Source organism: Crotalus tigris, unplaced genomic scaffold (assembly GCF_016545835.1).
Source record: "Crotalus tigris isolate CLP2741 ecotype Arizona unplaced genomic scaffold, ASM1654583v1 scf7180000017604.1628558, whole genome shotgun sequence".
Taxonomy (NCBI): domain Eukaryota; kingdom Metazoa; phylum Chordata; class Lepidosauria; order Squamata; family Viperidae; genus Crotalus; species Crotalus tigris.
Window position 1 is genome coordinate 1,403,051 of NW_024096507.1, and position 26,563 is coordinate 1,429,613.

The following is a 26,563-nucleotide window of genomic DNA, read 5'->3' on the forward strand; positions in this document are numbered from 1 at the left end:
CCTGGAAGGCCAACAGATTATCCTTTCCTATGCACAAATCACGCTGCATTTTTTGGAAAACAGCAAATAACCCTTGGTTGATGCCAGCTGGTTATTAATAGGCACCTGCCTAGGAAGCCATGAAAATCTCATATTTTATATTTTAGGAGTTTCTGAATAACGTAAGGTCGCTGGAATTGGTTTCATTTCCAAAGCTGCTGTCTTCTGAATTCTTTGCAAGGCGTAATCTACTGTTCTTGAACTATTGCATGAAGGAATAGTTTCACTGCGTGTAATCACTTGTTTGGGGCATAGTTTCCTCCATGTAAAAAGCAAATTACAAAAGCAGATCTGTGCCACTGAATTTAAAAATATCTGTCTGTCTAGTTACATAAATCACTATAAATAATTTCAGTGCAGCCATTAAAATGCCTCTTTCACAAACTGAATGTATTTTAAATCAGATACTTTCAGAGGAGCTTTTTATTATTCGGGGGGAAGCTTTTATGACAAAGTTCAGTGAATTTGATAATGGTGTGGGAAAGTTATATTCTAGATGTTTCATGCAATTCTGTGTGCACTTTTCTTGGCTTCAAGTCACATTGAATTGAGCAGAATGTACTTCTAAAGGCAAAAACATACTTCATAATATAAGATTCCTCAGTCTGAAAGTAATGATAAATTCATGTATTTGCACAGGAAAAAGAGACTAGCAACAAACCCCTCCTTCTGTTTATTATTTTGTTTAAACCTCCTACAATATCTTAAGGTGTTCTCTGAAAAAGATGTTACTTAGCCCTCAAGCAATCAGTGTTTATGTGTGCCTGTGATGAAACAACTGGATTCTCTTTCTATAAAAGCTGTGAGCGAGCCAACAGGAACGAAAGAGAAGAATCTCAAGTAATCCTTCTATATCGAAACAAGGGGTCATAAATATCAGGTAATCCTCTTGTCAAAATAAAGGGTCTGGTCTGTTGGGCTTCCATTTAACCCTTGCACTTCTGAAAGTGAAGGTTTCCTGCAAACTCACTGCTACACTGTGTCTCATCTTCATTTTCTCCTTTTACCACTTATCAACAATTTTAGAAAGTGGCTGACCTTTAAACCTGTTATTATGGGATTGCGAGAGGGGAATATATTTTTTTTTAAAGACAAGCGAGGCTCTTTTAGCTGCTTTGCTTCCCATGTGACTTAGATGGAGAATTGACTCAAAGCACAGTTCCTCCCCCAGCAGTGCAAGGAAGAGGAGAACAGCACTGTCAGTTTCAAACAGTCCTGGCATAAATGCAGAGGAATAAGCAAAGAGCTTCCATACTTTAGAAATCATCTCGAAGAACCTTGGCTCTTACTTGGAATATGTTTCTTTGGAAGCTTCTCCTTTCTATTTCCTTGGCAAATAGAAAGTATGGGATGGAAGAAGTGTGAAGAGTAAGGAAGTGTGGCTGCTAAGAAGTGCTGGATTGTTATTTGCACAATGAGTATTATAATGAAGCCGAGATCCCGTTCCACCAGCTCCTTAAGAACCTCCGATGCAACCTGGTAATGTGCCCCCCCCCGTTCCTAACCCCAGCTGTATCTGTAGTTGTTTTGCATTCTATTTTGTGATGTGTTACTAAATTATGCCTACTGATCTGAAAGATTTGGAGGAATAGGTAAGCTAATATTGGAAATAATGTTTGCCTTGCTCTATACAATGTGGTTGTGTGTTGCACAGACTTATTATTTTCAGGAATGTTTGCTGCTTTTTGATAAACTTATAGAGATGTAATTTGAAAGGAGGGCCAGGAGGACCATTATTTTGAAGAGTGTGTATTTTGCCATCTTTGTTCATACTTCATGTGGTAACAGGTTTTGTGGTTTATGAGGGATGAGAATTTACTTTATCTACTCTGCTAAGGAAAAAATATCTTTTTCAAGAACCTCTATTAGTTACAAGTGCTGCTGTAATATTGTGTTAATAGTACAGTTCTGTGCATCTGCAATCAATATCCCCACTTGTTTGGTATTAAAAGAATTGAATTTAGCATCACTTATGACTTAAGCATGCATGGATGGATTATTCCATTAGTCCAGAGATCAGATCCTGTCTAACGTGGTCTTCAGATTAATCTCAGCTCTGGAATAAACTGACCAGATGGCCTTTGACAAGTCACCCTCTCCTTGGGAATAGTTTTCTATTGTCTGTTAAATGGGGAGCCATTTATCAAATAGCGTCACAAAACACATGTGAGGAACTTTGAACACTTGGAAATACAATACTGTTGTTAAATACAATTTTGTAGTCCTCCTTAAGGTTGCAACCTAATATATGGAAGACATATAACACAATAAAGCCAGAAGGATCAAACTAGAAATAGGTTTTAAATAAATCCATAGAGTGCTATTTTCAGTTTACTAATCAGCCAGAAATTTTATGTTATGGTTCTATAAATTATAGGACTTTTCAGGATGTTAATCCAGGAAGGACACATTCGTTCTTACCTTTGTCTTGTAGGCATATCCTGATTTATTTCTAGATGTTTTGACATCCTGCCACTTTTACTTATACCATATGTCCCCTTATTGGTGCATGCATAGAGACATGAGCAAAGAAACAATTCAAATACACATATTGTGCTATTTACTAGTGTTCTGATAAAATGAATGGTTCATTATAGGTATTTTAGATTGTCAATTTCTTCTTTGAATCAGGATTTTTCTGTATTTTTCTTAATGGATTGGCCACAATTTGATATAGCTTAGATAGCTTCAGTAGTGCTACTAATCCATGATCGATCCATGCAGTTTTATTAAAATAGTTAATAATAGGTGATGCATGACACATATAATATTATTAATAAGATGTAGTAAAATGCATTCTATTAAACTTCACTTTGTACATGTTTCATGCCTCCAGCATGAGTAGCAGTGGATTTAGTTAACCTACGTCAGCAGCGCAATATGACACAGTTGGAATCTTCACAGTAAACTGTTGCCAACTCTCCATTACAAAAGCAGGAAGAAGCATCTTTTGTTTACCTCTGTAGTCATAAGTCTATAACTGACAGTTCATATTTAGGCAAAATCCCATCCGATGTCACAGAATTTCACTTTGCTGTGCAGAGAAATATTCTATAGCTTGGATTTTTTGTTGCAATCATACAGATATATATAAATGCCACAACATATATAAACCATTCTACTTTTCCACTTTTATATTATTTCACTGATCTGAATCATAATGCTATATGATTCTTTGTTTTATTTGTTTGCATGGTTATTATTTTTTTTTTACTAAATTTTTTTAAAATTTTACAATAAAATTCCCTTCCCCAAACCCTCCCAACCCACCCCAATACCCTCCCCCAATCTTCCCAGAGCTGAATACAGGCTTAATTAAAACTTAAAAGAAAACATTTAAACACCAATAAACCATAAACAAATTTGATTATAGTCATTAAACAAATTATAAAATACTTTAACACCAATATATATAGAAAACAGAAAGAGGAAAAAAAAAAAGAAACAAGAAGAAGAAAAAAAAAGAAAAAAAAGAAAAAAATGGTAATAATAATTATACTTCTAATTATTTCTAAATAATATCTTAAACTTTAAATATAAATTATTCAAAAACTAAATAATATTTTTTTATATTGTACTTATATTGTATGAAATTTATCCATCTCTTCCACACCAAAAAATACTTCTCTTGCGATTGCTCTTTCAAGAAAGCCGAAATCTTTGCCATTTCCGCTAAGTAGAAAACTTTAAAAAACCATTCTTGCAAGGTAGGCAAAGATTCCTTCTTCCAACACTGCCCTATTAACAACCTAGCCGCTGTAATTAATTGTTTGCATGGTTATTGACATAGTTTGAAAGTGTAAAAGTATAGCAGTGTTACCTGTTCTCTGATGTTGGTCCAAGACATTTGAAGAAAAACATTTGGAAGCAAAAATATTGCCAGCTATCACAGATTATTGTCAAAGTCCCTTGAGCATAAGCCTGGTTTTTATAAATGTAAATTGTTCACATGGCAAGGTAAACATTTTAAACATTCTGTTTGTAAGTTAATAAAGTGAAGGCAGAGTGCTTTTTTTAAATAATATTTTATTAATTTTCCAATTTTACATTTAAGTATTTAAAAAGCAACATGGTGGTTGGGCTAATCAATAGTTCGTTAACAAAATCTTTAGTACAAATCTCAAGTTACAATCTCAAATATTTCCTCTCTTTTTCCCTTAACATTTACTGTCTCGTATTTAAGCTAATATAGTTCTTATTATATCAACTCAGTAAAAACATCATTATTACATTTATCAATACATTTTAGCTTATATGTATCTTAATTATTTTTTACATTCGATCTTCATAAACAATCCTGTTATTATTTTTTCCCCAGTTTTTAATTTCCCATCAATATTCCAATTTAACCTTTGGTATTTATAATTTTCAGGCTTTAGGTAACCAAGATTTCCCTTATCTCAATTCATAACAGAATCTAATATCCTAAATACACATTTTATCTATTTAAATATAATCTTGTTCTATTTCCTAAAAATTATCTACTTCCCACGATATTAAATATCTGCTTAATAATACAAAATCCCCTTTAATAAATCAAAACCATTATATATATTACCTGAGTTATTCAATAAATCAAACATATTCATAATAATTAATTTTTAGGTCTAATTTTTAAATATTAAACAGATAAAATCCTTATTTTCACCTAATTTCCAAATATTTTAAATCTAATGACCAGAATTCTCCTTACCTCAACTTCTCCCTTTAACCCTCTAATTAATAATATGAAATCCCCTCTAATAAATCAAAACCCCAATTTTCTTCAGCCTTATTCTGGCTTTCTTCCTTTGACAACTAGGCTTCCATATTAGTGCTTTTATTTAGATCATCAAATAGATATCCCTCTATTATTATATATTTTATTTGAAATAAAGAAGACCATTTAATTGCCATTTTTTGGGAAGGACTAGCCCATTTATATTCTTTAAATTGTCTCCCTATTATTCCAATTCCCCATGATTGCCCTGATATGTTTATCTTCCATTCAATCTGTCCTTCTTCTTTCTCAAATTTCTTCTGATTTATATAGAAAGTCTTTCCATTTTCAGCGTTGTCACTCCCTTTCCTGGATTTTCTATTAACTGTATTTGTTGGTCAATTGAGTCCTCTGTCTTAATATTTGATTGCTCCACTTCTTCTGTTATCTTCTGTGTTGTTAGTTCTTTGGTTGTAGCCAAAGTTTGGGTATGTGTATCTAAGCTGGCATTTTGATCTTTTATGTTAGATCTTATTTTTATCACAAGCTGAAAGAATGGTTTCATGTACTGCTTTCAATATGGAAAGAATCTTTTCCTGATCTTCATCCATCTCCTTCACGTGTTTATAAATAGTCTTTATAGTAGAAGCCGTTTGTCAAGCAAGATTTTATAGTCCAAGATATTTCATCATCTCATATAGTAACCAATATTCCTCAAATGAAGAGATAGGAAAGCAATTCCCCACATATAACTCTGAAAGTCAGTGAAGATTTACATTCACAGTTCAAGTAGGCCAGTTATGCCGCCCAGCTCTTACAGCTGAGTTTCTCACAGATGGTGCCAAGGTCAGAAGAATCTTATTTAAGGTCTGGGCTCCGAGCCAAGTTTCTTTTAGGAAATAACAAGTTGTAATACCAAACTTTGCCACAAGATGTCACCGATGCCGTTTAAGGATTTTTAGATCCAAAATTTTTATAATCCTTTTTCCAATTTTATTTCTTTTTTGTAAATAAAAGCGAAAGTCTCCAATAAAATAGGAAAAAATTTGGTCCCCAAGTTTCAGGAACATATAAATCCAATTAGATTAAAGTTGTTTAGTGCTTTAATTCCCCTGGGTGGTCAGTCGCTGCTATTCTTAGAGGGTGGGATAGAAATTCCCTTCTCTCTCACTTCACAGGGGGAAAGATACTTCAGGCAGCTTTTACAGGGAAAAAAAGTACTTAGGGTAAAGAGAAGATCGAATCTCACCCAGTTTCATCCGCGTTGCTTTCGAAGTGCTTGGTGGTAAGTTTGGCTTTGGCTGTCTGCAGCCTAGTGACTGGCCATATTACTATGGCCGGTCTTTCCTCCGCTGATTTGGAGGGCTGCCCTGGATCAAGCGGAAGGGCTGCCACCCTCCCGCAATCGAGCGTGGGTCCCCTCCTTGCTCATCTCTCCTACAGCAGGGCTTTTCAACTGGTGGTACATGTACCACTTGTGATACTTTGCCACATGGCAGGTAGTATGCGATTGCTAGCCAAGTGTAGCAGGGGAGGGGAAGGAGCCAAAGTGAGCCAAGCCTGAGGGAGAGGCAGCTGCAGCTGCAGGACTGTCTGGGCTTGGCAGAAGCCCCAGGAGCCAGCAGGGCTCCAGCTGATTGGCTCCAGCGGATTGGTGCTTCCAGGAGCAGCTCGGAGCTGGAGGTGAACTGAAGAAAAAAAGGATGGGAAAGAGAAGAGAGACTATAAAAATGTGGTTTGAGTGGGGGAAGGGGAAAAAAGACAACAGGAAAGGTTTAATCCCTTTAAACAAATGTAATTAGTTTTAACCCTTTAATTGAGTCTGTCTGTGGCTTTTATAAAGTTTTCTTTGAAGGTAAACAGGCTTAATTTAAAGCTAAAGCTTTTCACAATTGCTGGAGCCTTTCAGTCTAGAATTTCAACATTGTGACACGTGACACACCTGAGGCAGCTTAAAGAGAAAAAAATCTGGAGTTTGTGTTTCTTATTTTCTTGCTTTGCACTTGATTCCTGTGTCTTTAAAGGTACAGGGAAGGGATTGGGGGGTGCATTCTTACTACACTGGAAGAGCTCAGAAGGGCAAACCAGCTAGCTCAGAAGTTTACAAACTTAGGAACTTTAAGACCTGTGGATTTCAAATCCCAGAATTCCTCAACCACCATGAGGACTGAGGAATTCCTGGAGTTGAAGTCCACAAGTCTTAAAAGTACCAGGTTTGAAGACCCCTGAACTAGCTGGTAGTGGTGCATATTAATAAACATGGATAAATTCATCATACATTTGTCAGTGCAAAGGGAAAGTGATTCAGCAAAGGAACAGCCACCGAAGAAATTAAAACTGATACTTTTTTCTTTTTTTCTACAGTGTGTAATATTTTATTAGATTATAGAATAAAATACAAAAATACAAAAACAAATAGTAGGACACAATGGGGAGGAAAAAGGGAGAAAAAGTGAGAGGGAGAAGGGAAAAAGAACATACTTCCACTGTTGCAGTAGAAGGAAGCATTAACATTGAACCTCAACTTTTTACTTTTCCATAATATTATAAACTAGCCATTTCTATAACAACAAATGAATCTAATCAGTAAAACCCAAAATCCCCCCCCTTTTTTTTAGTCATCATGTTTTTGACACATTGCTAAGCATTGGTGGTACTCAAATATTGTCATGTCCTAAAAGTGGTACAATCTGTGAAAAGGTTGAGAAGCCCTGCCCTACAGGGTACCTTTCGACTCTTTCGAGGGTCCCCCAGCAGGGCGAAATCGAACACAGAAGACGGAGCTTGCCTTCCAGTGTCCACTGCGGCCACAATGGCAAACCGGAAGTCCAGAATGCTTTTTTCATAATAAAGCATTCCAGTAAAGTATTTATCAGATACTTATAGGCACTTTAAATATTCCTAATATAAGATTTACTAAGAGGCATGTCCCTTCTACCAGTTACATGCAACAATAGTTAATGGACAGATAGCCACACATGCATGTATTAGCAAATATATGCCCCACACATTTATTTTTATTTATTTATTAGATTTTTACCCCACCTTTATTACTTTATAAGTACCTCAAGGCAGTGAACATACCTAATATTCCTTCTTCCTCATATTTTCTCCACAACAGCAACCTTATGAGATGAGTTGGGCTGAGAGAAAGAAAGAGAGACACTCAGCTGGCTTTCATGCCTAAGGTGGGTCTAGAACTCACTGTCTCTTGATTTCTAGCCTGGTGCCTTAAGCACTATAACAAATTGGCTGGTATACTTTCCCTATAACAGATATATTTGCATGTACATTTCTTCTCCCAATCTCACCAAATGGTAAAGAAGTTTAACATTTCCTTCCTTCTATGCTATCTTCAACATACCCCCCCTACTCCTCAAAATCATGTTTTTTCTAGTTTACTATTATTTTTCACAGTGCAAGTAGCATAAACTACACAGGGAAAAAAGAGTGCAAAAAGAACTTAACTCATTAGGAGTTTCTTTCTAATCAGCTGTGCGCAAGGGCAATTTGGACTGTAGGTTGTTCATATCTTTGGTAGCTCATTCACTGTGCACATTCTGCCTCCATCTCCATCCCTCCGGGTGTAGCACCATCCATTTGTCTATCAGGTTGGCCTTATTCTTGCAGATCTTTATTATTAATTATCCAAGCTGTTGTTTTGGAATAATTTCATTGTGAACTGGGGAATGCATGATGCCAGTTGGAAAAATTTAGTTAATGCATGTTGAAATGTGAAATGCACTGTTAACAACAGTACTCTACTAAGGACTGTTCTGCTGTTTGATGTTAAAATACTATTCATAGAAAATGAAGTTCTCTGTATAATCAAAACAGCATGTCAAGAAGAAATCTAGATGAGAGGCTTCATCCTAGCATGCTCAATTTATGTAATTGTTACACTACTATATAACTATAGTCTAAGAGTTATTTTAAAAAGAAGTAAGAATATATTAGATTAAGTGTTTCTTAAACTTTTCAATCCCTTGGCACATTCTGCATTTGAACAACCATTACATGTACTTCCGCAAAATGTCCATGTCTCCTGGTTAGCCACAAAAAACATGTCCCTGAGTCCTGAGTAAGTCTGGGTCTGGTTTCTGAAACTAAGTCTTCATTTTGGTCTTCACAACAACTAAGTGCCAGCACATTTGTACTACTCAAGGCAATGCTGTTCACACTATCTCAAAGATGCTTTTTGGTTTTTCTCCATTCTTATCTAACTGAAAGTTTTATAGGGTTGTTGTGTTTTTCTGCATAACTCATGTTAGCAAAGATTCACTCTACAACAGTACTAATCACTGAATGCCTTTGCTCCACATTAGGCCAGTAAAGTTTATAGAAGAAGAAAAGTCAAAAACGGTAGAAAGAAGGGTTTTAAATTCCAGTATGCTGGGCAAAAACAGGAAGAGCAAGAAAGGTCACTGGGTGCCAGAGAAGATGTCTGAGATTCATTAGTGTTTAGAGCTGAGAAAGACGGATGGGGGAGCTGGGAAAGAATGGAGGACAACACAGACATAAATAATCAAAAGATAGCAGGCAGTAATTTGACAGCTTCTTCCATAAACATTTAGCCCAGCTGGAGAGAAATCTGAGAAAACTCAAGTTATTTACCTTAATTAACTCTCTATAAAAGAAGTTAGGATATTCCTCTTAACGCTTTCCAAGATTTTGTATTTAGTCCCTACTAATATTAAAGATACTGTACCTTCCTGAAATCTCTACAGCTTTTCCTTAATCTTGCCCAGCTGTGTAGGTCTTGACAGGGATATCATATCATGGACCACTATACTAGACCATCATATCATAACATATATCATAACATAATATGATGTGATATAACTGTTTTTTAAAAAGCCTATTGACTAAGCAGAGAACCAATGTGGCTTGAAAGATGTTTTATTTGATCTGGTGTACTTCTGTGTAGGATGGGTATGAAATATTTAACATTTGAAAAGACCAAATGATTTTGAAGGAAGAGATTTTTTAATGTGTTTTTAGCTTTTTATTTGTACTTACAGTAAGTCTGGATCTTAAAAGCCCTAAATGTTGGGGGATTATTATTTTAATGAATCTTTGCCATTTTCCCTCTCCCCCACCAAATTTGAACTACAAATTAATTCATAGTTTCACTTATAGTTCTCATAGTTTCAAAGTTGCTTTCAGGTTTTCAGGGGCTACAGTTTGTGATTCTTTTTAATTATTTGTGTTTTTTGCTGTCTGCTATATTTGAAAATATTTGGTTGTCAGAAAAAGACAAATACTGAACAAGACCCAGGGTCATTTATTTGTTCCAAAGCTGAATTTGGAATACCCTGAATTCAGTGCTGATGGAGCCATTTGGTTATGAGATTGTATGGAAGGAACAAAAGCTACCTTGCAGAGGGGCTTAGGATAAAAATAAAGGATTTTTTTTTTTTTAAAAAAAACCTCTTATAAGTGCTTGGTAAAAATTATACTAATAAACAATCCCTTTCTTTCTAGCCCTGCTTGATGGACTTGCTGTAGACTGCTTATATTGTACAACCATCACTGTCCTTGGAAGTGGGTCAAAACGGGCAGTGTAACACATGGCAAAATCCATATCTAAATCCACCAGATTTGCCATCTTACCCATGTTGACCTCTCCTAGGGATGCCCTAGTTGTAAAAGATCTGCCCTCTGTTTGAAAATGGTCAGTCTGTAGCTCTCTTTTAAAAGATATCCTCTTTTCTATTGTTCAGCCTTTCCCACATGAATTGCTTCATCTTCTATAATTCATAGATGAAAATTATAGAACTACAAGTCCATTATATTTTCAGGATACCATTTTGGGGAACTTTGTTCTGTTCCCAAAATTCTAGTCCCACCTTAAGTACAAAGCCAGCTGGGTGACTTTGGGCAGTCACTTTCTCTCAGCCATAGCAAAGAGGCAATGACAAACTACTTCCAAATAAATTTGCCAAGAAACTACTGGGAGCTGCCAGAAGTCAATACTGACTCAAAAGTGCACAAACAATATATGTATATGTATGTATAGAAATAACAAAATGTCTATGTAAACATATATAAAAGCACTTAAATATGAGCCAGCAGTGTGCTGTAGCCATCAAAAAAGCCAATGCAGTCCTAGGTTGCAATCAACAGAAGGACAGTATCAAGGTCACATGAAGTGTTAGTACCACTTTATACTGCTTTTGTAAGACCATACTTTGGAATACTGGGTCCAATTTTGGTCACCACAATATAAAAAAGATGCTGAGACTCTAGAAACGGTGCAGAGAAGAGCAACAAAGATGATTAGGGGGATGGAGGCTAAGACATATGATGAGTGGTTGTAGGAACTGGGTATGTCTAGTCAAATAAAGAGAAGGACTAAGGGTGACATGATAGCAGTTTTCTAACATTGAGGGGCTGTTATGGAGCAGAGGGCCACAATCTATTCTCCAAAGAAACGAGGGCAAGACAAGAAGTAGCAGATGGAAACTTATCAAAGAGAGATCCAACCTAGATCTAAGGAAAAATTTCCTCACAGTGAGAACAATTAATCAGTGGATTAATTGCATCCAGAAGTTGCATTACTGGAAGTTTTAAAGAAGAGATTGGGCAGTCCTTTGTCCAGAATGGTGTTTAAAGACTCCTGCTTGAGCAGGGGGGGGGTTGAACAAAACGACTTCCAAGGCCCTTTCCAATTGTTATTCTATATTCTTTTCTATATTCCATTCATTTGTAGATTTCCTCAAAGTCTAATGTTCCTTTTGAAAAAAAAATCTATGAAATAAGTTTTGCAAAGTAATAGCAATACAAATTGTAAAGAAAAGTAAAAAAATGATAATAGAAAGAAAAAAAAGAAAAAAAATAGAAACAGCAAAAAATGGCTTCCAATCTTTTTTATTGCCTGTATATTTTATATATTTATTGCCACTTATATTTTATCCCTCTCTCTAAGGTTACATCGTAGCTCCCTTCTTTCCATATTTATCCTTTCTAATCATCAAACCCATAAATCACAAGGTCATTTTTTACCATTTTCAGCAGAAGGTCCATAAAGAGTTTCCAGTCACTGACAAAAACTTTGGGATAAAAATATTAAGCTTACAAAAGGGGTAGCATATAAAGAAAACTTATATAAGATGTTTTATAGATGGCATATGACACCAGTTCGCATAGCGAAAATGTTTAAAAATGTTTCGGATATTTGCTGGAAATGTAAACAACAGCCAGGCACTTATTACCATGCCTGGTGGATATGCCCTATCGCTAAGAAATATTGGTCTAAGATCCATAGATGGTTGGAAAAGATGATGAAATTACAGATAGAATTTAAACTGGAATTGTTTTTGTTAGGAATATTAAGATCTAATTATGATAAAGAGAATGACTATTTGATATTGCATGTCTTAACAGCTGCAAGGATAGTATTTGCCCAATTTTGGAAAAATGAGAACTTACCCTCTGACCAGATTATAATTACTAAAATTTTAGAGTGTGCAGAAATGGAGAGATTAACATTAGAAATGAAAGAAAAAGATGATTCAATTTATTTTAGAACTTGGGAAAAATTCTACCAATGGTTAGAGACACGTTAGAACTTGAAGGATTCAATATTTTAGAATAGATGACTGATTTGTAATTGAGTTCTAACTAACATTTTGATGATATGATTATTTCCCTGACTTACTGATTTTCATTTGTTACTTTTGACTGTTAGGACTTTTTGAGATTTTATTAGTAGTGTTTACTTAATAGATTAATGTATTTGTTTACTAATCTTTTTAAATATGTTATAGTCTAAGCTTTGATAAAAATGGTTGAAAATGATATTCACTCATTATTATGATCCGGATGGTAGCTTGTTTGTTGAAATACATGATTGTACCTCTCCTTATTTTATCCTAAATCCTTCATTCCCTTCCCTTTCCCCTCTCCTCCCACTCCCTCCTTTTACCATACCTGTATTGTTCCTATTTTTCCTCATCTATATAAACTTAATAAAATTTTGTAAAAAAAAAAGAGTTTCCAGTCACTAACAAATGTAATTATTGTCTTTCCTCTAATCAAACAAATCAGTTTTGCAATTTCTTCAAATTCTGTCATTTTTATCAACCATTGATTGGCATTCAGTTTTCTCTTTTTTAGTTTTGCTTACATAGTCAATAAGAATAGGAGCAAAATGGTTTCAGCCTGCTTTTTGAAGCAAACATAGAAAATTCACACTTCTTGCCAAAAATACTTGCATTAGAGAAAATATGTGCATTACTGCAAGCAACAAATACGTATTTTAATAAATGTACATGTGCACAATCTTTCAGCAGACTATCCTTTAAATATAAACTATAGTGGGAAGAGTCCACAATAATATTCAGCATAGGAACTTAATGCTATGGGGGTTGCAGATTGGGAATGCAATACTGAAAGAACATGACAGTAGATGCCAAGGACAGTTTTCAAACTCCTGAAAGCTCTTAGCCCACTCCCTGATTCAGGTGCCAGGTCTTCACTTATGATCTCTATGCAGTTGGAATCCTGCTGTATCGGCTGCATTCAGATAAGTTTAGGTCTCAGCTTCTCATCAATATAAACCCTATTTAAATTAAAGCTGTTTTTTTTCTGAAATTAGAGCCCTGTGAATTACTTCTACTTAGCTATTATAATCTAATTCACATTTACCTATGGTTGCTGTTTAAAAGCCAGAATCTCTGTTCTAGTTTACTCAGGAGTAAGTCCACTAGTGGAATCAGTGGGATTTAGTTCAAGAGTGCATAGATTACAGCTTTTGTCATTTTTACTTGGAAGAAGATTCATGGAACATAATAATGAACAATCAAGTCTATTTTCTGGAAAATTGCTTTTTATGGTACTGGAAAAAGAACTGAAAGTTTGTTTAGAACTTTGGGAGTGTGCTATTAAATTCAAATCCAAATATATCTAAGTAGAATTGTGCTCTACATTACATTCTTATTCTAGGAATGATCTTATGTTAGGCCAAGCTTGGTGATTGCCCAGCCAGGATATTTTTGGGTGTTATCAAAAATGCAAATTGATAGTTAAAGATAATGTATTACTGTGTTAACTCTTGCATTTTTATTGCCAAAGTTGGAGAAAGATGAACCATGATCAGACAAGCACTATCTAGCACAGAATTCCCCATAGTGATCAATATTGACCCAAAGTCAGTGGGATTTATCCAAGGGATCAACAAATGGTATCAGAAGGAAGCCTGGAGGTCAATAGGTGATCAATAAATAATGGTAGTTTCATTGGGAGCTCCACACTAGTTCCTAGTCCTGAAGATGAAATGGCTAATGGTGAGACAGTATTATTCAGGACTGGATAGTCAGCTGCCAACAAGAGCAGGTTTGAGTTATTATTGTTGGTTGCACAGACAGATGTTCACTGGATTTGACATTTTATCTATCTCTTGAATCGTTCTTAAGGATCTGAGATAGGCAGATATTGTGGTTTTATAGTTTTAGAAGTATTGTCACAAGATGTAAGCTGTTTCAAGTAAAGCTGCCTTTTGCAGTTGACTGACAGTGATTTTGGCAATGCCAATAGTGTTCAAGTGATGTTCCAGATGTTTTGGGATGACACCGATTACTGTTGGTACTATCTTTGCTTTCTTTTACCACAATCATTCCAGTTCTATTTGGAAATCTTTCTATTTAGTGATTTTCAATAGTTCTTCCTCTTCTGTTATTCTGTCTCCACGTATTTCCATGCCCACTATCAGACTTTTTTGTCTTTCTTATCAACAATTATTAAGTCTGAGGTGTTATGTGGCAGGTGCATTTCAGGTTGAATTGTGAAGTCCCAGAGCACTTAGGCTTCTTCATTTTCTATTGATGTATCTATTTTGTGACCCCACCAGTTCTTGCTTACTTGGCCATATTATTTCTAGTCAGTTTGTGCGATCTTCTTGAAATAGCTAAACAGATGATCCACTGGTTCTTCATCTTCTTTGCAGAGGTGGAATTTGTAGTATGTTGCTCACTTTTCAAAATCAGTTTTGTATGCATTTGTTCTTAAGACTTGGTCTTATTATTGTTATTATTCATTGTACTATTAGTTAAAATAATATTTATTAAATTTTCATATAATAAATATTTGAGGTTTGATGAATAATGTAAAACTTCATTAATGAATTGTGAGCTGAAGACTTTGGGTACCCCTGAGGTCTCATATGGTGGGAAGGATCGTATTTGCCATTGCACCTCAAGTCTCAAAACATCTTGACCTGCTCAAGCCAAATCAGGTCTTTGATTTCATAAATCCCCCAACTGTTGATTTAGTATATTAAGGATTAATCTGTAATTCATTCAGGAAATAGAGAAAGCAAAAATTAGTTTCAAAACAAAAAAAGATTAGTGTAATGTAATTTTTGTTTAAAAAAACCTCATATTTACAAACTGTTCTAATGTAGAACATTCTTGCTGTTTACTACAGCTTTGAAGAGAATTAACTTAAAGGATTTGTAGTTTTCCTATGGCCCAAGTTGGTTTTCTATTTCCAATGTGTGTGAGCAATATGTCAGCAGTTCTTTGTAATGGGATAAAAATAACCTTTACTGATAAAAAAAATAAGTGCTTACAGTTGATTTCTTTCACCTGAGTGGCATGGGTTTAGGAGTTATTTTATGATAAAGCCCATACAAAAAATGAAATACAGTTGGTGCTGTTTGAAAGTAGTTGCACATTAAATTACAGGATTTCTTAATTGAATTTCAACTATTGTTCTTAAATTATGGTATTAGTATATCTGGGCATAAAGTTCTGAAATTCTGCAACAAATGTGTGAGCAAAAAAAAAAATAATGAAGCGAATAGTTTCTGCAAATTGTTGAAGGAGAAATTCTCCAGAAATCTTTTCTTGGGAAACATAGTATATTTCACTTTAAGGGAATTATGGGACTCCTGGAAAGCTGCAGAAGATCAAAGAGATGCTTGTACAGGGAAAATGGGACTTTCACATCAACTGTTGTCTACCTTGCATAAGCTAGATCAAGGATGTCCTGTTTCACCTGTGACTACTTCTCTGGTTTGTCCTCTCTTTTGAAATAAATTATGAAATAAATTTATTTTATCAAAATGACTATTACAGGCAGAAAATAATGGTGGATATTTTCTCTGCATGACTTTAGTTGACAAAAGCACTTTTACAATATTTGAAACTTAGCAATTCTGAAAGCAAAAAAAGCTGCCTGAAATAGCTTTGATTGAAATGGCAAACTACAGTACTAGAAAAGTTATATCTTGTGAACCTCTTATTTGTTACAGAAAGGTTTATGTGGAACAATTTTCCACAGCACTGATTGTCCATAGCTCAAAATTTCTGTTGCTAAGCAAGGCAATTGTTAAGTGAGTTTTGCCCCATTTTATGATTTTTTTTGCAACAGTTGTTAAGTGAATCATTGCAGTTGTTAAGTGAATCATGTGGTTGGTAACTGAATCTAACTTCCCCAATTGACTTTGCTTGTCAGAAGCCAGTTGGGAAGGTTACAAATCGTAATCACATGACCCCAGGACAGTGCAACTGTTGTAAATAAGTTGCCAAGTGCCTGAAATTTAATCACATGACCACAGGGATGCTGCAATGGACATAAGTGTGAAAACTGCATGTAAGGCACATTTTTCAGTACTGCTGTGATTTCAGTCACTAAACAAATGGTTGTAAATCAAGGACTATCTGTACAATCCAAGGGTTCATAGAACTGCAGCCTTATGTCATTTTATGTTTGTGTTAGTTGTGTTCAATTTATAACTTGGTAAGAAGATGGTTAAAATCTAGCATTTTTAGATTGTTGGATTCTTCCAGATCAATTTCTTTGTTTTAATAAAATTTTATATTTTTACCTTAGGTTTGTTGATAATAATTTTCAGGCAGCATGGCAGGGATGTGGACTTGATGATCACTAGTAGTCATTGGTAGTACTGGTCAAATAATAATGGTTCCTTTACAACTAAAAGCCACAACAATAATTGCTGTAAACTTGCCCTTTCTCTTTTATTCTACTACCCTGCTCTAGCTTTCTTAACAATCCCAACTCTCCTCTCAACTGTGGCACATAAATAGTTCTGTTTTTGTACTTCTTTGGGTTGAGATGAAACAGATCATCTATCCTGCCTTTAAGTTCTCCAACATACCAATACAGGTAGTCCTTGACTTACAACCATTCATTTAATAACTTTTCAAAGTTACCACAGCACCGAGAAAAGTGACTTATGACTGTTTTTCACACTTACAATTGTAGCATCATTAAGGTCACATGATCAAAATTCAGTTGCTTCACAACTGGCATGTATTTATGATTTTTGTAGTGCCCAGGGGTCATGTGATCACCTTTTGGGACTTTCTGACAAACAAAGTCATAGGGAAGTCAGTTTCATTTTACAGCCGTGCTACTACCTTAACAACTCTGACAAGAAAGCAAAACTCACCAACTGTCTTGCTTAGCAACAAAAATATGAGGGTCAATTGTGGTTCTAAGTTGAGGATTACTCGTACTGTGCTTTAACTTTTAACATGTAAAATGGTACATAGAAAAGCCTCACTGAGTGAATTAGTAGATAGAAGAATGTTGTGTTATTTCACATTGTTAAAACTCATTGAAAATACCCAGTAGAGGCTTTGCAGAAAATCTATTTCTGGTGAAACAAAACCTGAAGCTGTAAACTAGTATACACATGCCTGGATGATGGAAATTCTTGACAGTCAGGGAAATTCTGTCCTAGAAACTGAGGAATTTGTGTAGATTTTTGAACCCTGGGTCCTATTTGATAGAATAGGAGGAGGTTGCCTATGAAAGTATAACAGGACAGAATGTAACAAAATGTAAAGAGTCAGTGTTTTCTGCGGCGACCAAATTTTAGACAGATAGATTGAAAATCTTTTTACAAAGAGAAGGGTTATTCATAAGGATAATAATGCTATTTTCTGGGAAAAGAGATGGATATATATTAACAGGCTTATCTTTCTCTCCATAAAATAAATGAGCTGCTAGATCAAGTCAGCCAGCTGATGAAAATACTACGGAAATATACATGATGAGTGGCTGGGTAACAATAAGGTAGAAGTAAATATGTAGCAAATTGTGAATTAAAATTCCTTTCTTTGCACATATAATCTTTCTGTTGTCCAAAATGCTGGCTGGGACTGGCCAATAGTGGCCTTATGCCTTGGGTCACTCTGACACTTGGATTTGAGTGTGTAATATTATATTTGCCTTTCCATCCAGAGCTTTATTTATCTATGTGGTCGGACAATGTGTTTTCCAGCATTTTTTAGAAACTTCTTGAAACAGATCAGAAGTGTGACTCTATGGAGTCACAGAATTTAAGCACAACATATTCAGGCCTATCTACTCCATCCAAGAGATATTGGTCCCAATTCCCCTGTTCCATTTGAGACCTGGACCTATGCCAAATCTAATGCATTCTCTTGAAGAATAATTCAGTCAGGCTAATTGCTTCTAGAAAATATCCTTTTGAAATTGGGAATCAGCATCATTTTAGTGCCTTTTGGACTTGGAGACTCCAAAGATTCTCTTTCATTTGGGAGTTTTGCTGGATCTCAGGGCTATTTCTAGTGAATCTGGCTGGGTGCTAACACTGCTGATCTCGTTGAACTCAGTTAGGGACAAGGTTTTTTTCTGAGAATAGGGAACTTTTTTGAGTCTGCTCAGGGAATGCTAGAGATTGCTCTTCTCAAGGTTACTTTCTAAAGTTTCACAGAAAAAGGAGGATAAGGAAACTGTAACATTTTCAATACCAGCTCTGTTAAAATGACATTTGTTTTTTAGAGTTGTGTGGGGAAAAAAATGAGCTAAATGTACTGATTACATTTCATCAAGAATTAACAGTGTCTCAGTTCTGTTATTTAATTGTTAAAATAGACGTTAATAGTAAACTTAAGGTGACATTTCCTTCCATCTACATATCTGGAACATTAATTCCATAAATCTGGAGAATTTTTTGAACCTATGCTGATAGTAAGTGGCAGGGCTGTGCAGGGCTTCGGATTAAAGGGAAAAAGACAGGAGGTTCATGGAGGAGCTCCTGTTGACAAATGGTTAAAATAGTCAAGCATTTAAATGATAGCCCTTCACAACTGCAGTATAACTCTAGGAAAAGATGCATTTGTTTCAAGCAGTTGCCAGCAGTATTCTTGACACCAACCTAGTCTCCAAAAGACACTGATTTCAAATCTGAAGTGATACACTGCTCTTGTGTGATGTTTGGGAAAACTTTCAAAGCTTAGCCAGTACAAATGTTTAAGCTTTCCAGTGCAATAACGTAATCTCTTCTGGGCACCCAATTGTCTTTAGGTAAAGTTTTAATCTCTGTTGCTGACAACACAACTTCTGTATCTGATACAATGGAAATGGTTGTTGATGGGGAATCCTACCCTTAGCTACAAATACAAGTTTTTTTAGCTTGGTGGAAATGCTTTGTTTTTCTTAGAAACAAATGTTGATGAATAATTAGGAAATGATGCAGTGAGAATTTTATCCATCTGAAATTCAAGGACAAATATATTTTTTCTTAGCTGAAGTAAAGCTATAAACAGAACACTATCTTGTGTTGTTACATTGATGACAGAAGACATTCTGGATATTTTGGTGCACTTTGATCTGAGGGCTTCACAATTGGCACTGACATCATTTTTTTTCTTTGTGGAAACAATGGGAGCTTTTTATTTTGGAAAAAAGCAAAAAAAATAGCATTGATACTAAACTTTTCTGTCATTCTCCTCATCAAAATCAAAAGTCCAGTTAAAGATGTTTTTCCAGGATTTGTTTGATTCTGGTCTTGTCAATAATTTCTATTTCTTAGTCTGCAAAAAAATAGTGACAGTTATGGTTTAAGATGATGGTTAAATCATAGTTAAACTAGAATGTATTACGTTATGCAAAATCAGGACCAGGAAGGCATGGGGATTAGGGTAAACTTCAACAGCCCAGCCATTGCATCTGTCCCTTCGCTTTTTAGTAACCTGGATGATATTTTGAGAAACCTGTCTTGCTATATGAGTTTCTAGTGTTCACGAATATATCAGGACATAAGTAAATCTAATTTCTGTAAGTTATACAACTGCCAGACAATTTTGATGTCCCACAGCATTTGCTTCATTATGGCCCAAGAACTCTTGCTCAGTGTTTAAAAGTAATTACTGAAGTCTGGACCAAAGTCTTTTCTGAATTTTCTCATGCAGAAATAGCAAGCTGCACGACTAGGGTCTGCTTAGTGATGGCATCAAGACTCTAAAATTCTATTCCAGCCATGTTTTGCTTTTGAATTTGCTGTGGGGAAGAGGGTTCCTAAGGCTGAAATTATTATACTGAGTTTTTGTGAGGGTTTTTGCAGTATTATGTGGAAATAATTAGAGTCCCTGAGAGTGGAAACAAAGTGTAATCTGCTTTAAGGAACTTTAAGGAGCTACAAACAGATGCATTCTCTGGGTGATTCTCATTAAAGCATTGCACATCTGTATTTATTTACGGATACAGTATTATTAAATTTATATGCTATCCATCTCACTGTTCAAAGCAGTTGTAGCTACAATACTGGTTTTATAGCTATATTATAGTATTGATTAGGTATCTTTTCCTTTGCTTTCCTTTTGTCCTTTTGGTCTTGTCCAACCATCCCAAGTCTCCCTCATTTTGTGTTCTCTTACCTTCGTTCCTGTTTTCTTTAAGGAAATAGCCAAGTAACACTTTACTTGTTTTAGAAGGTGGTAAACAAATCTTCCCAGAATGAACATTCTAATTGTCTATTTATCTAGTTCTTGGTACAGTCTCACTTTCTTATCTTATTTGAAAGCTGAACTGAAATAGGTATGGCTCAATCTTCCCAGGTAGGATATCTGCCAGATGTCTTAGAATGTTAGAATGCTAGCCTCGCAAGGTAGACAGCAAGAAAAGTTGTTAAATTCTTGCTTAAAATAGATTCTGTTAAACTTCTCTTCTATCCAAGGAAGCCATGAAATTGCTTACAGGTAGTCCTCGACTTACAGCAGTTCATTTAGTGACTGTTCAAGTACAATGGCACTGAAAAATATGACATCACCATTTTTCACAGTTATGACCTTTGCAGCATCCCCATGATCAAGTGATCAAAATTTAGATGCTTGACTACTGACTCATATTTATGACCGTTGCTGTGTCCCAAGGTCATGGTGATCCTCTTTTGTGACCTTCTCACAAGCAATGTCAATGGAGAAATGAGATTCACTTAACAACTGGGTTACTAACTTATCAACTGCACTGATTCACTTAACAACTGTGGCAAGAGAGATCGTAAAATGGGGCAATGCTCACTTAACAAATGTCTCACTTAACAAAAAAAAATTTGGGCTCAATCATGGTCATAAATCAAAGATTTTCTGTATTTACAATGTTCCCAGCATAATAAAGATTGTTCTGGTTCAATTTTTCTGGCAAGCTACATGTATTTTGGTTTAATATGTTTTATAGTTTGTAAATCATAGTTTATAATTTAGCATGTTGTGTGAAGCCAGCAAATTCTTTTTTTTTTTAGTAAACCGTAATGTAGAGTGTTGTGTACTCAACTAATTTACCTGTCAATACATACTTGAATGAGAGTCTGCTAGTGCGTGTATGCCTGCTTGCCAGCTTTAAGTTGGTATCTGACTGGTTATCTTAGGAACAGAATCCAAGAGTAGATGGCCCTTTGCCTTTGTACAAACCTTTGTAATTATTTACTTGGTAGCATGATTCTCCATATCATTTTGTAAAAAGGATGTAGTGATGACGTTGCTTTCCAGGATGTAACTCCTAGTCATGATGATGTCTACCAAAATTTACAGTGTAATATAATAGCTATGCTGTGTCTCCTTTATTTTTATAACATTTTCCAGAATATACGCTATGATTCACATTTAATACTTTAGATTTTCTCTGGCATAGAATTCTTTTTATGTGTTATATTTGAACAGGAGTCCTAATTCAGTATCCAAGCATTTTCTTTGTGTGCAGATTATCAAGTTTGCTTCTCTGCATTGCCAACAAAGCTTTTGAGCAGCACTTGGAGGAAAAGACTTCTGTGTGAGCTGCGGTGATCTACAGCAATGCAGAAAGTCAGTATAGAGTTTATTTATCTGGCAAAAGCAAAATTTCAGCTCAATGCTATAGGTCAGCGGTTCTCAACCTATGGGTAGCGACCCCATTTGGGGTCGATCGACCATTTCATGGGGGTCGCCAAGCAAGGCTGTCCGCCATTTTTCCCCCTTTTCTGGCAGGTGCCTTACCTCCCTTGGGCTGGGCCAGCTGGTGGCCCAGCCGGTGGTCGGCCTGCTCCGTCTCTGCCGCTTTCCAGCTATGCCTTGGCCGGCGCAGGGGGCGGCACCATGCATGCGCGGCGCTCCTGGGCAGGGAAAGTCCTCGACTTATGACCAGTTGGGGGTCGTGGCATTAAAAAGGTTGAGAACCACTGCTATAGGTGAAAATTGCATCTTGAATAGCTTCCATAGCTTTAAACACATACATACATACATACATACATGTTTAATGTATGCATGTATGTATGTGTACACACACACACACACAAACACACACACACACACACACAAACACACACACTTCTTGAAGCTTAGAATGTTAAAAGTATTTATTTTTATTGACATTCTAACCTGAGAATCTTGTAAAGCTGGGCTTCTGCACACAGAAAACCGGTCTCAAGGAGAGGAATAGAGGTTGTTGTGGGGCAGCCCATAACATTTAGTTGCTTGAGCTGAAAAAGCAGATGGGAGTCACTTCCCCAGCTGAAGCAATCTTAATGAGGAGTCTGATTTCCAGCCAAACTCCACACCGAACAGAAAAAGATGCTGAGTTTCAATTATCCATTCAACTCCCTCCTCCCAGGCCCACATTCTGTCACTGAATTAATTTCAAAGATACTCAAACATTTGCTTGTAGATAATCCTTAGAGGGAGATGTGGCCAAGTAAGTGCGACAGGCAATGTTTGAATAAGGGAGAGCCATTTATTATGATTCAGGCCATTCAGGCTCTGAGAGACTTCTTTGGGATCAACATATTTCATGACGTTGAAGAAATCATTGCTAATAAAACTGGCATGGAGATTTATAATAATTATTTAATTCGCAGTCTGGAAACTTTGCACTGTTTGAAACACTCCAAGTACTTAATTTATAGGCACAACCATACAATACACAACTGCTGCCTTGGATTTTTGTTTCCTTTTGGCTCATTATAAGGCAGGCCCTGTTCTACTTTTTTCTAAGGCAAACAGCCAGAATGCATTGTATTCCAACTCTATATAATACAATACATTTTCTCATGTATTACAAAGCTCCAATTCCAAATTTTGGGATTACCATATTCTCAGTAAAGTTCATTTTATTATGGCTCTTAGTGTTTCTGTATTTTAGCTGTAAGTCTTATTGCTGATGTTTGTTGTATGCTTCATATGGTGAGAAATGAAAAAAGTCAATATTAATACAGAAAGAAATATGCCATTGATACTGGCTTTGATAAGCAGCCAGGAGATGTTAACTTTGCATCTGAAACAAGCATGTTTAATCTAAGCAAAATACAATCCAATAAGTGTGAGTTTTCTAGATGCTCATAATTTGCTGTAAAGAAGTAATATCTCCCTCAGGTTGACCCAAAGGTGTTTTTTCAAGCAGCAACACAACTTTCTTATTTTTCTTTGAAGATGTTTCACTTTTCATCCAAGAAGCTTCTTCAGCTCTGACTGGATGTGGGGAATGGAAGGATTTATACTACTTGCAAACAGCTGGTCATTTGCATTCTTTTAGAGAGTCGTTGAGGCTGCTTGGAGATTTGTCTGGGTAGTGCAACTGACTGTGGAGTCTTCTTGGAACTGCTGAAAGGACTGTATTGTGGAGTTATGCTTTCAGCAAGATGTTTTCTGCCCTGTGTCCCTTCACTAGTGAACACAGGCATAAGCTGTTGGGGATGACTCTGTGTGGTCTGCATCTCAAGTGCAAATAGTTCCTGTAGTCTGTCCCAAAGGTGCTTTTTTAGGAGGCAACTAGACTTTTTTGTTTTTCTTTGAAGATTTTCCCTTCTCATTCAAGAAGCTTCTTCAGTTCTGAAATTCAGATCAGAACTGAAGAACCTTCTTGGATGAGAAACGAAATGACTTCACCCCCAAAAAACCCAAGAAAGTCCAGTTGCCTCCTGAAAAAGCACCTTTGGGACAACCATGACTTGGATGACTCAGAATCTCCATAAACATTCCTGTACTATGCAATTTTTTGGGAAATCCATTCATACTCCCACACCATTTGAAGAGTGTTCATCCCAAGGTGTATAGTGGAGATTCTCAGTCATCCAGGTTATGGTTGTTCCAAAGGTGCTTTTTCCAGTTGCCTATTGAAAAAGCACCTTTGGGACAACCATGACCTGGAAGATTGAGAATTTCCTAGACATCCCTCAGGTTGAGTTTGACTTCTGATAACTATACATCCATGTTGTTGTTTTTCCCAATAATATAGCAATAGCACTTAGACTTATATATCGTTTCATATGGAAGTGGTTTGTTCCTATGTTCTTCTGTCCTACTGGAGCTCTGGGATTGTCTGGGAATCTTTCATCCAAATACTAATCAGAATCAGGTCTGCTTAATTTTTCAAAATCAACTAAGGTCAGTTAAATACTGTACCTGCACTGAATGTTATTTGTTATAGGAAAGGGGACATGTATGGTACAAGTCCACAGGTGCCCATTGTCCTAAGAAAGAATGATGCAAGTAGTCCTCCACTCACTTAGCAATTGTTAGAAGTTATGACGGATCTCTTGGGGTACTTATAATGCAGATTTGAAATTGTCCCCACCCCCAGTCATGTAACCCCACTTTGTGCAGTCAGCAATCAGTTCACACTCAGCAATCAGGTCAACCGCATCCTGCGGTTATGTGACTACATTTTACAATGGTTTTGCCGAAACCACATTTATTTCCAGGTTTTGGCAAACCTGCACCCCTAGCGAATGATTGGTTCACTTAATGACTGCGGAATTCACTTAATGCTGCAAAAATGGTTGTAAAATCAGGTTGTTACATAATGACCCAATTTATGACAGGTCACAAGTTATGACCATGATGGGCAGATTCCCTTATAGTTGTAACCTGAGGACTACCTGTACTTAATACCCTTCTATGTACCTGTAGTTCTGATCATGTACCTCTGGCTTGTCCTAAAAATGGCTAGTAATCTTTTTGTTTCAGGAAGAGTTCCAAGTCCTTTGAATTCTAAGAAAACTTCAAAGATGATTTCCTAACTGTCTTTAGACTTAATTCACTCTTAATAAATGCTAATACAATTATTTTATTTTCTAAGCTTGTCTCATAAAAGCCTGAAGTGAAGGAAACCAGAAGTTGTCAAGTTGTTATTTTTACTGGGAGTTTGCCTAAGAAGTGGGGGTTGGGGGATATATGTGTTAAAGAACAGCTCTTGGTTTGAAATCTAGTTATGGTTTAAATACGATGTTCTTTATCTTTGCTTCTGATCAAAACTAAAGTGAATCCAGCCTAGGAACATTCAGTGCTGGTTTTTGCATGTACAAATAGCCACAAACTCATATTGAAACATAATATTTTAAGGTCAGTATTTTAAAATGAAAATCCTGAATTGATACTTTTATTAACACACAGCAAATGCATGGGTTTCACTCAGTGAAACAAAAATGAATAATTGCATTTCATTGCCTCAGGGAATCTTAATACTTTCCTTAAAAGCAACAATATACTATATTTCAAAGCATATTAACTAATTAACTAAATTCAGCTTTAGAATTTTAGTATACATTTAGCGAACCCGGACTTGTTTCTTTTATTTCAGCAATTTCAGTGTTCTGGTTCATTAAATTTTAAACCATTGTTAAAAATGATTCTGAAGGAAGTTTGCTAATTTATTGTTTGTTTTTGCTTGAGCGCCAATTTAAAAAAAATCAGCAAAATAAGACACATAATTCAGTGGGGCAAATTCCACAGATATATTTATAAGAAATCCCATATTGTCTCTTTCATTTTCAATTTGTGTGGGTTTTAATTCCAATCTTTAATATAAAAATAAAATGATAAAAGTATAATGTGGATGATGATATAGATGACCAGAGTTTCATTTCAAAATCAGCACATAGTGAACAACTGCCAAAGTAAAAGTTTTCCAGTACAGGTAATCCTCAACTTACATTCATTCATCTAACAACCATTTAAACAAGGTACTGAAAAAAGTGAATGGCCCTTACGCTTAAGGCTACTGCAGTGTTTCCATAGCCCACAATCAATTCAGGCACTTGGCAATGGCATATATTTATGATGGTTGCAGCATCCCAGGGCCCTGATCTTCCCAGGAGCCTTCTGACAAGAAAAATTAATGGGGGAAGCCAGATTTGCTTAATGACCATGTGATTTGCTTAACAACTATAGCAAAAACGGTTGTTAAATCAGGCAATACTCAACTTAATGACTGCATCGCTTAGCGATGGAATTGTGTTCGTAGGTTGAGGACTACCTGTATTTTAAAGAATGTGAAGTCTTTAAAAAACTTTAAAAAATATTCCAGGTAGCTGGCAAAATATTTCAATTAGACACAAATCTACAATTATAGAGAAACTGCAGGTACTAGCATGAAGGAAGGATAAACAAACTCAAGAAAAAATTTTCCAATGTAAGGGAGAAGCAGATTAGGACACTTTCCTACTTTATGGTAAAAATTTCTGGCCTGGCATTTTTTTTTTGGCCATTTTTTAAAATAGAAACATCTGTAGAAAAAAAGCTGAACTGTTAAAATGCAACGAGATTGAGTTGGTTTTTTAAAAGTTCAAAGTGGCCAGTGCTG

General features: G+C 35.9%; 1 protein-coding gene across 14 annotated transcripts in view; it reads left to right on the forward strand.

The window, feature by feature from the left end:
- PDE4D (phosphodiesterase 4D) overlaps positions 1-26,563 on the forward strand; it is a 693,804-nt gene that overhangs the window by 542,632 nt on the left and 124,609 nt on the right. The window contains exon 1 of one of the 14 annotated variants that reach the window (XM_039320127.1): positions 938-1,518. The exons of the other annotated variants lie outside the window; for them this stretch is intronic. Coding sequence (XP_039176061.1) covers positions 1,454-1,518 — 65 coding nt within the window. The 5' untranslated portion in view covers positions 938-1,453. Of the gene's footprint in view, positions 1-937; positions 1,519-26,563 lie in introns of those variants that run through there. 14 annotated transcript variants of the gene reach the window in all.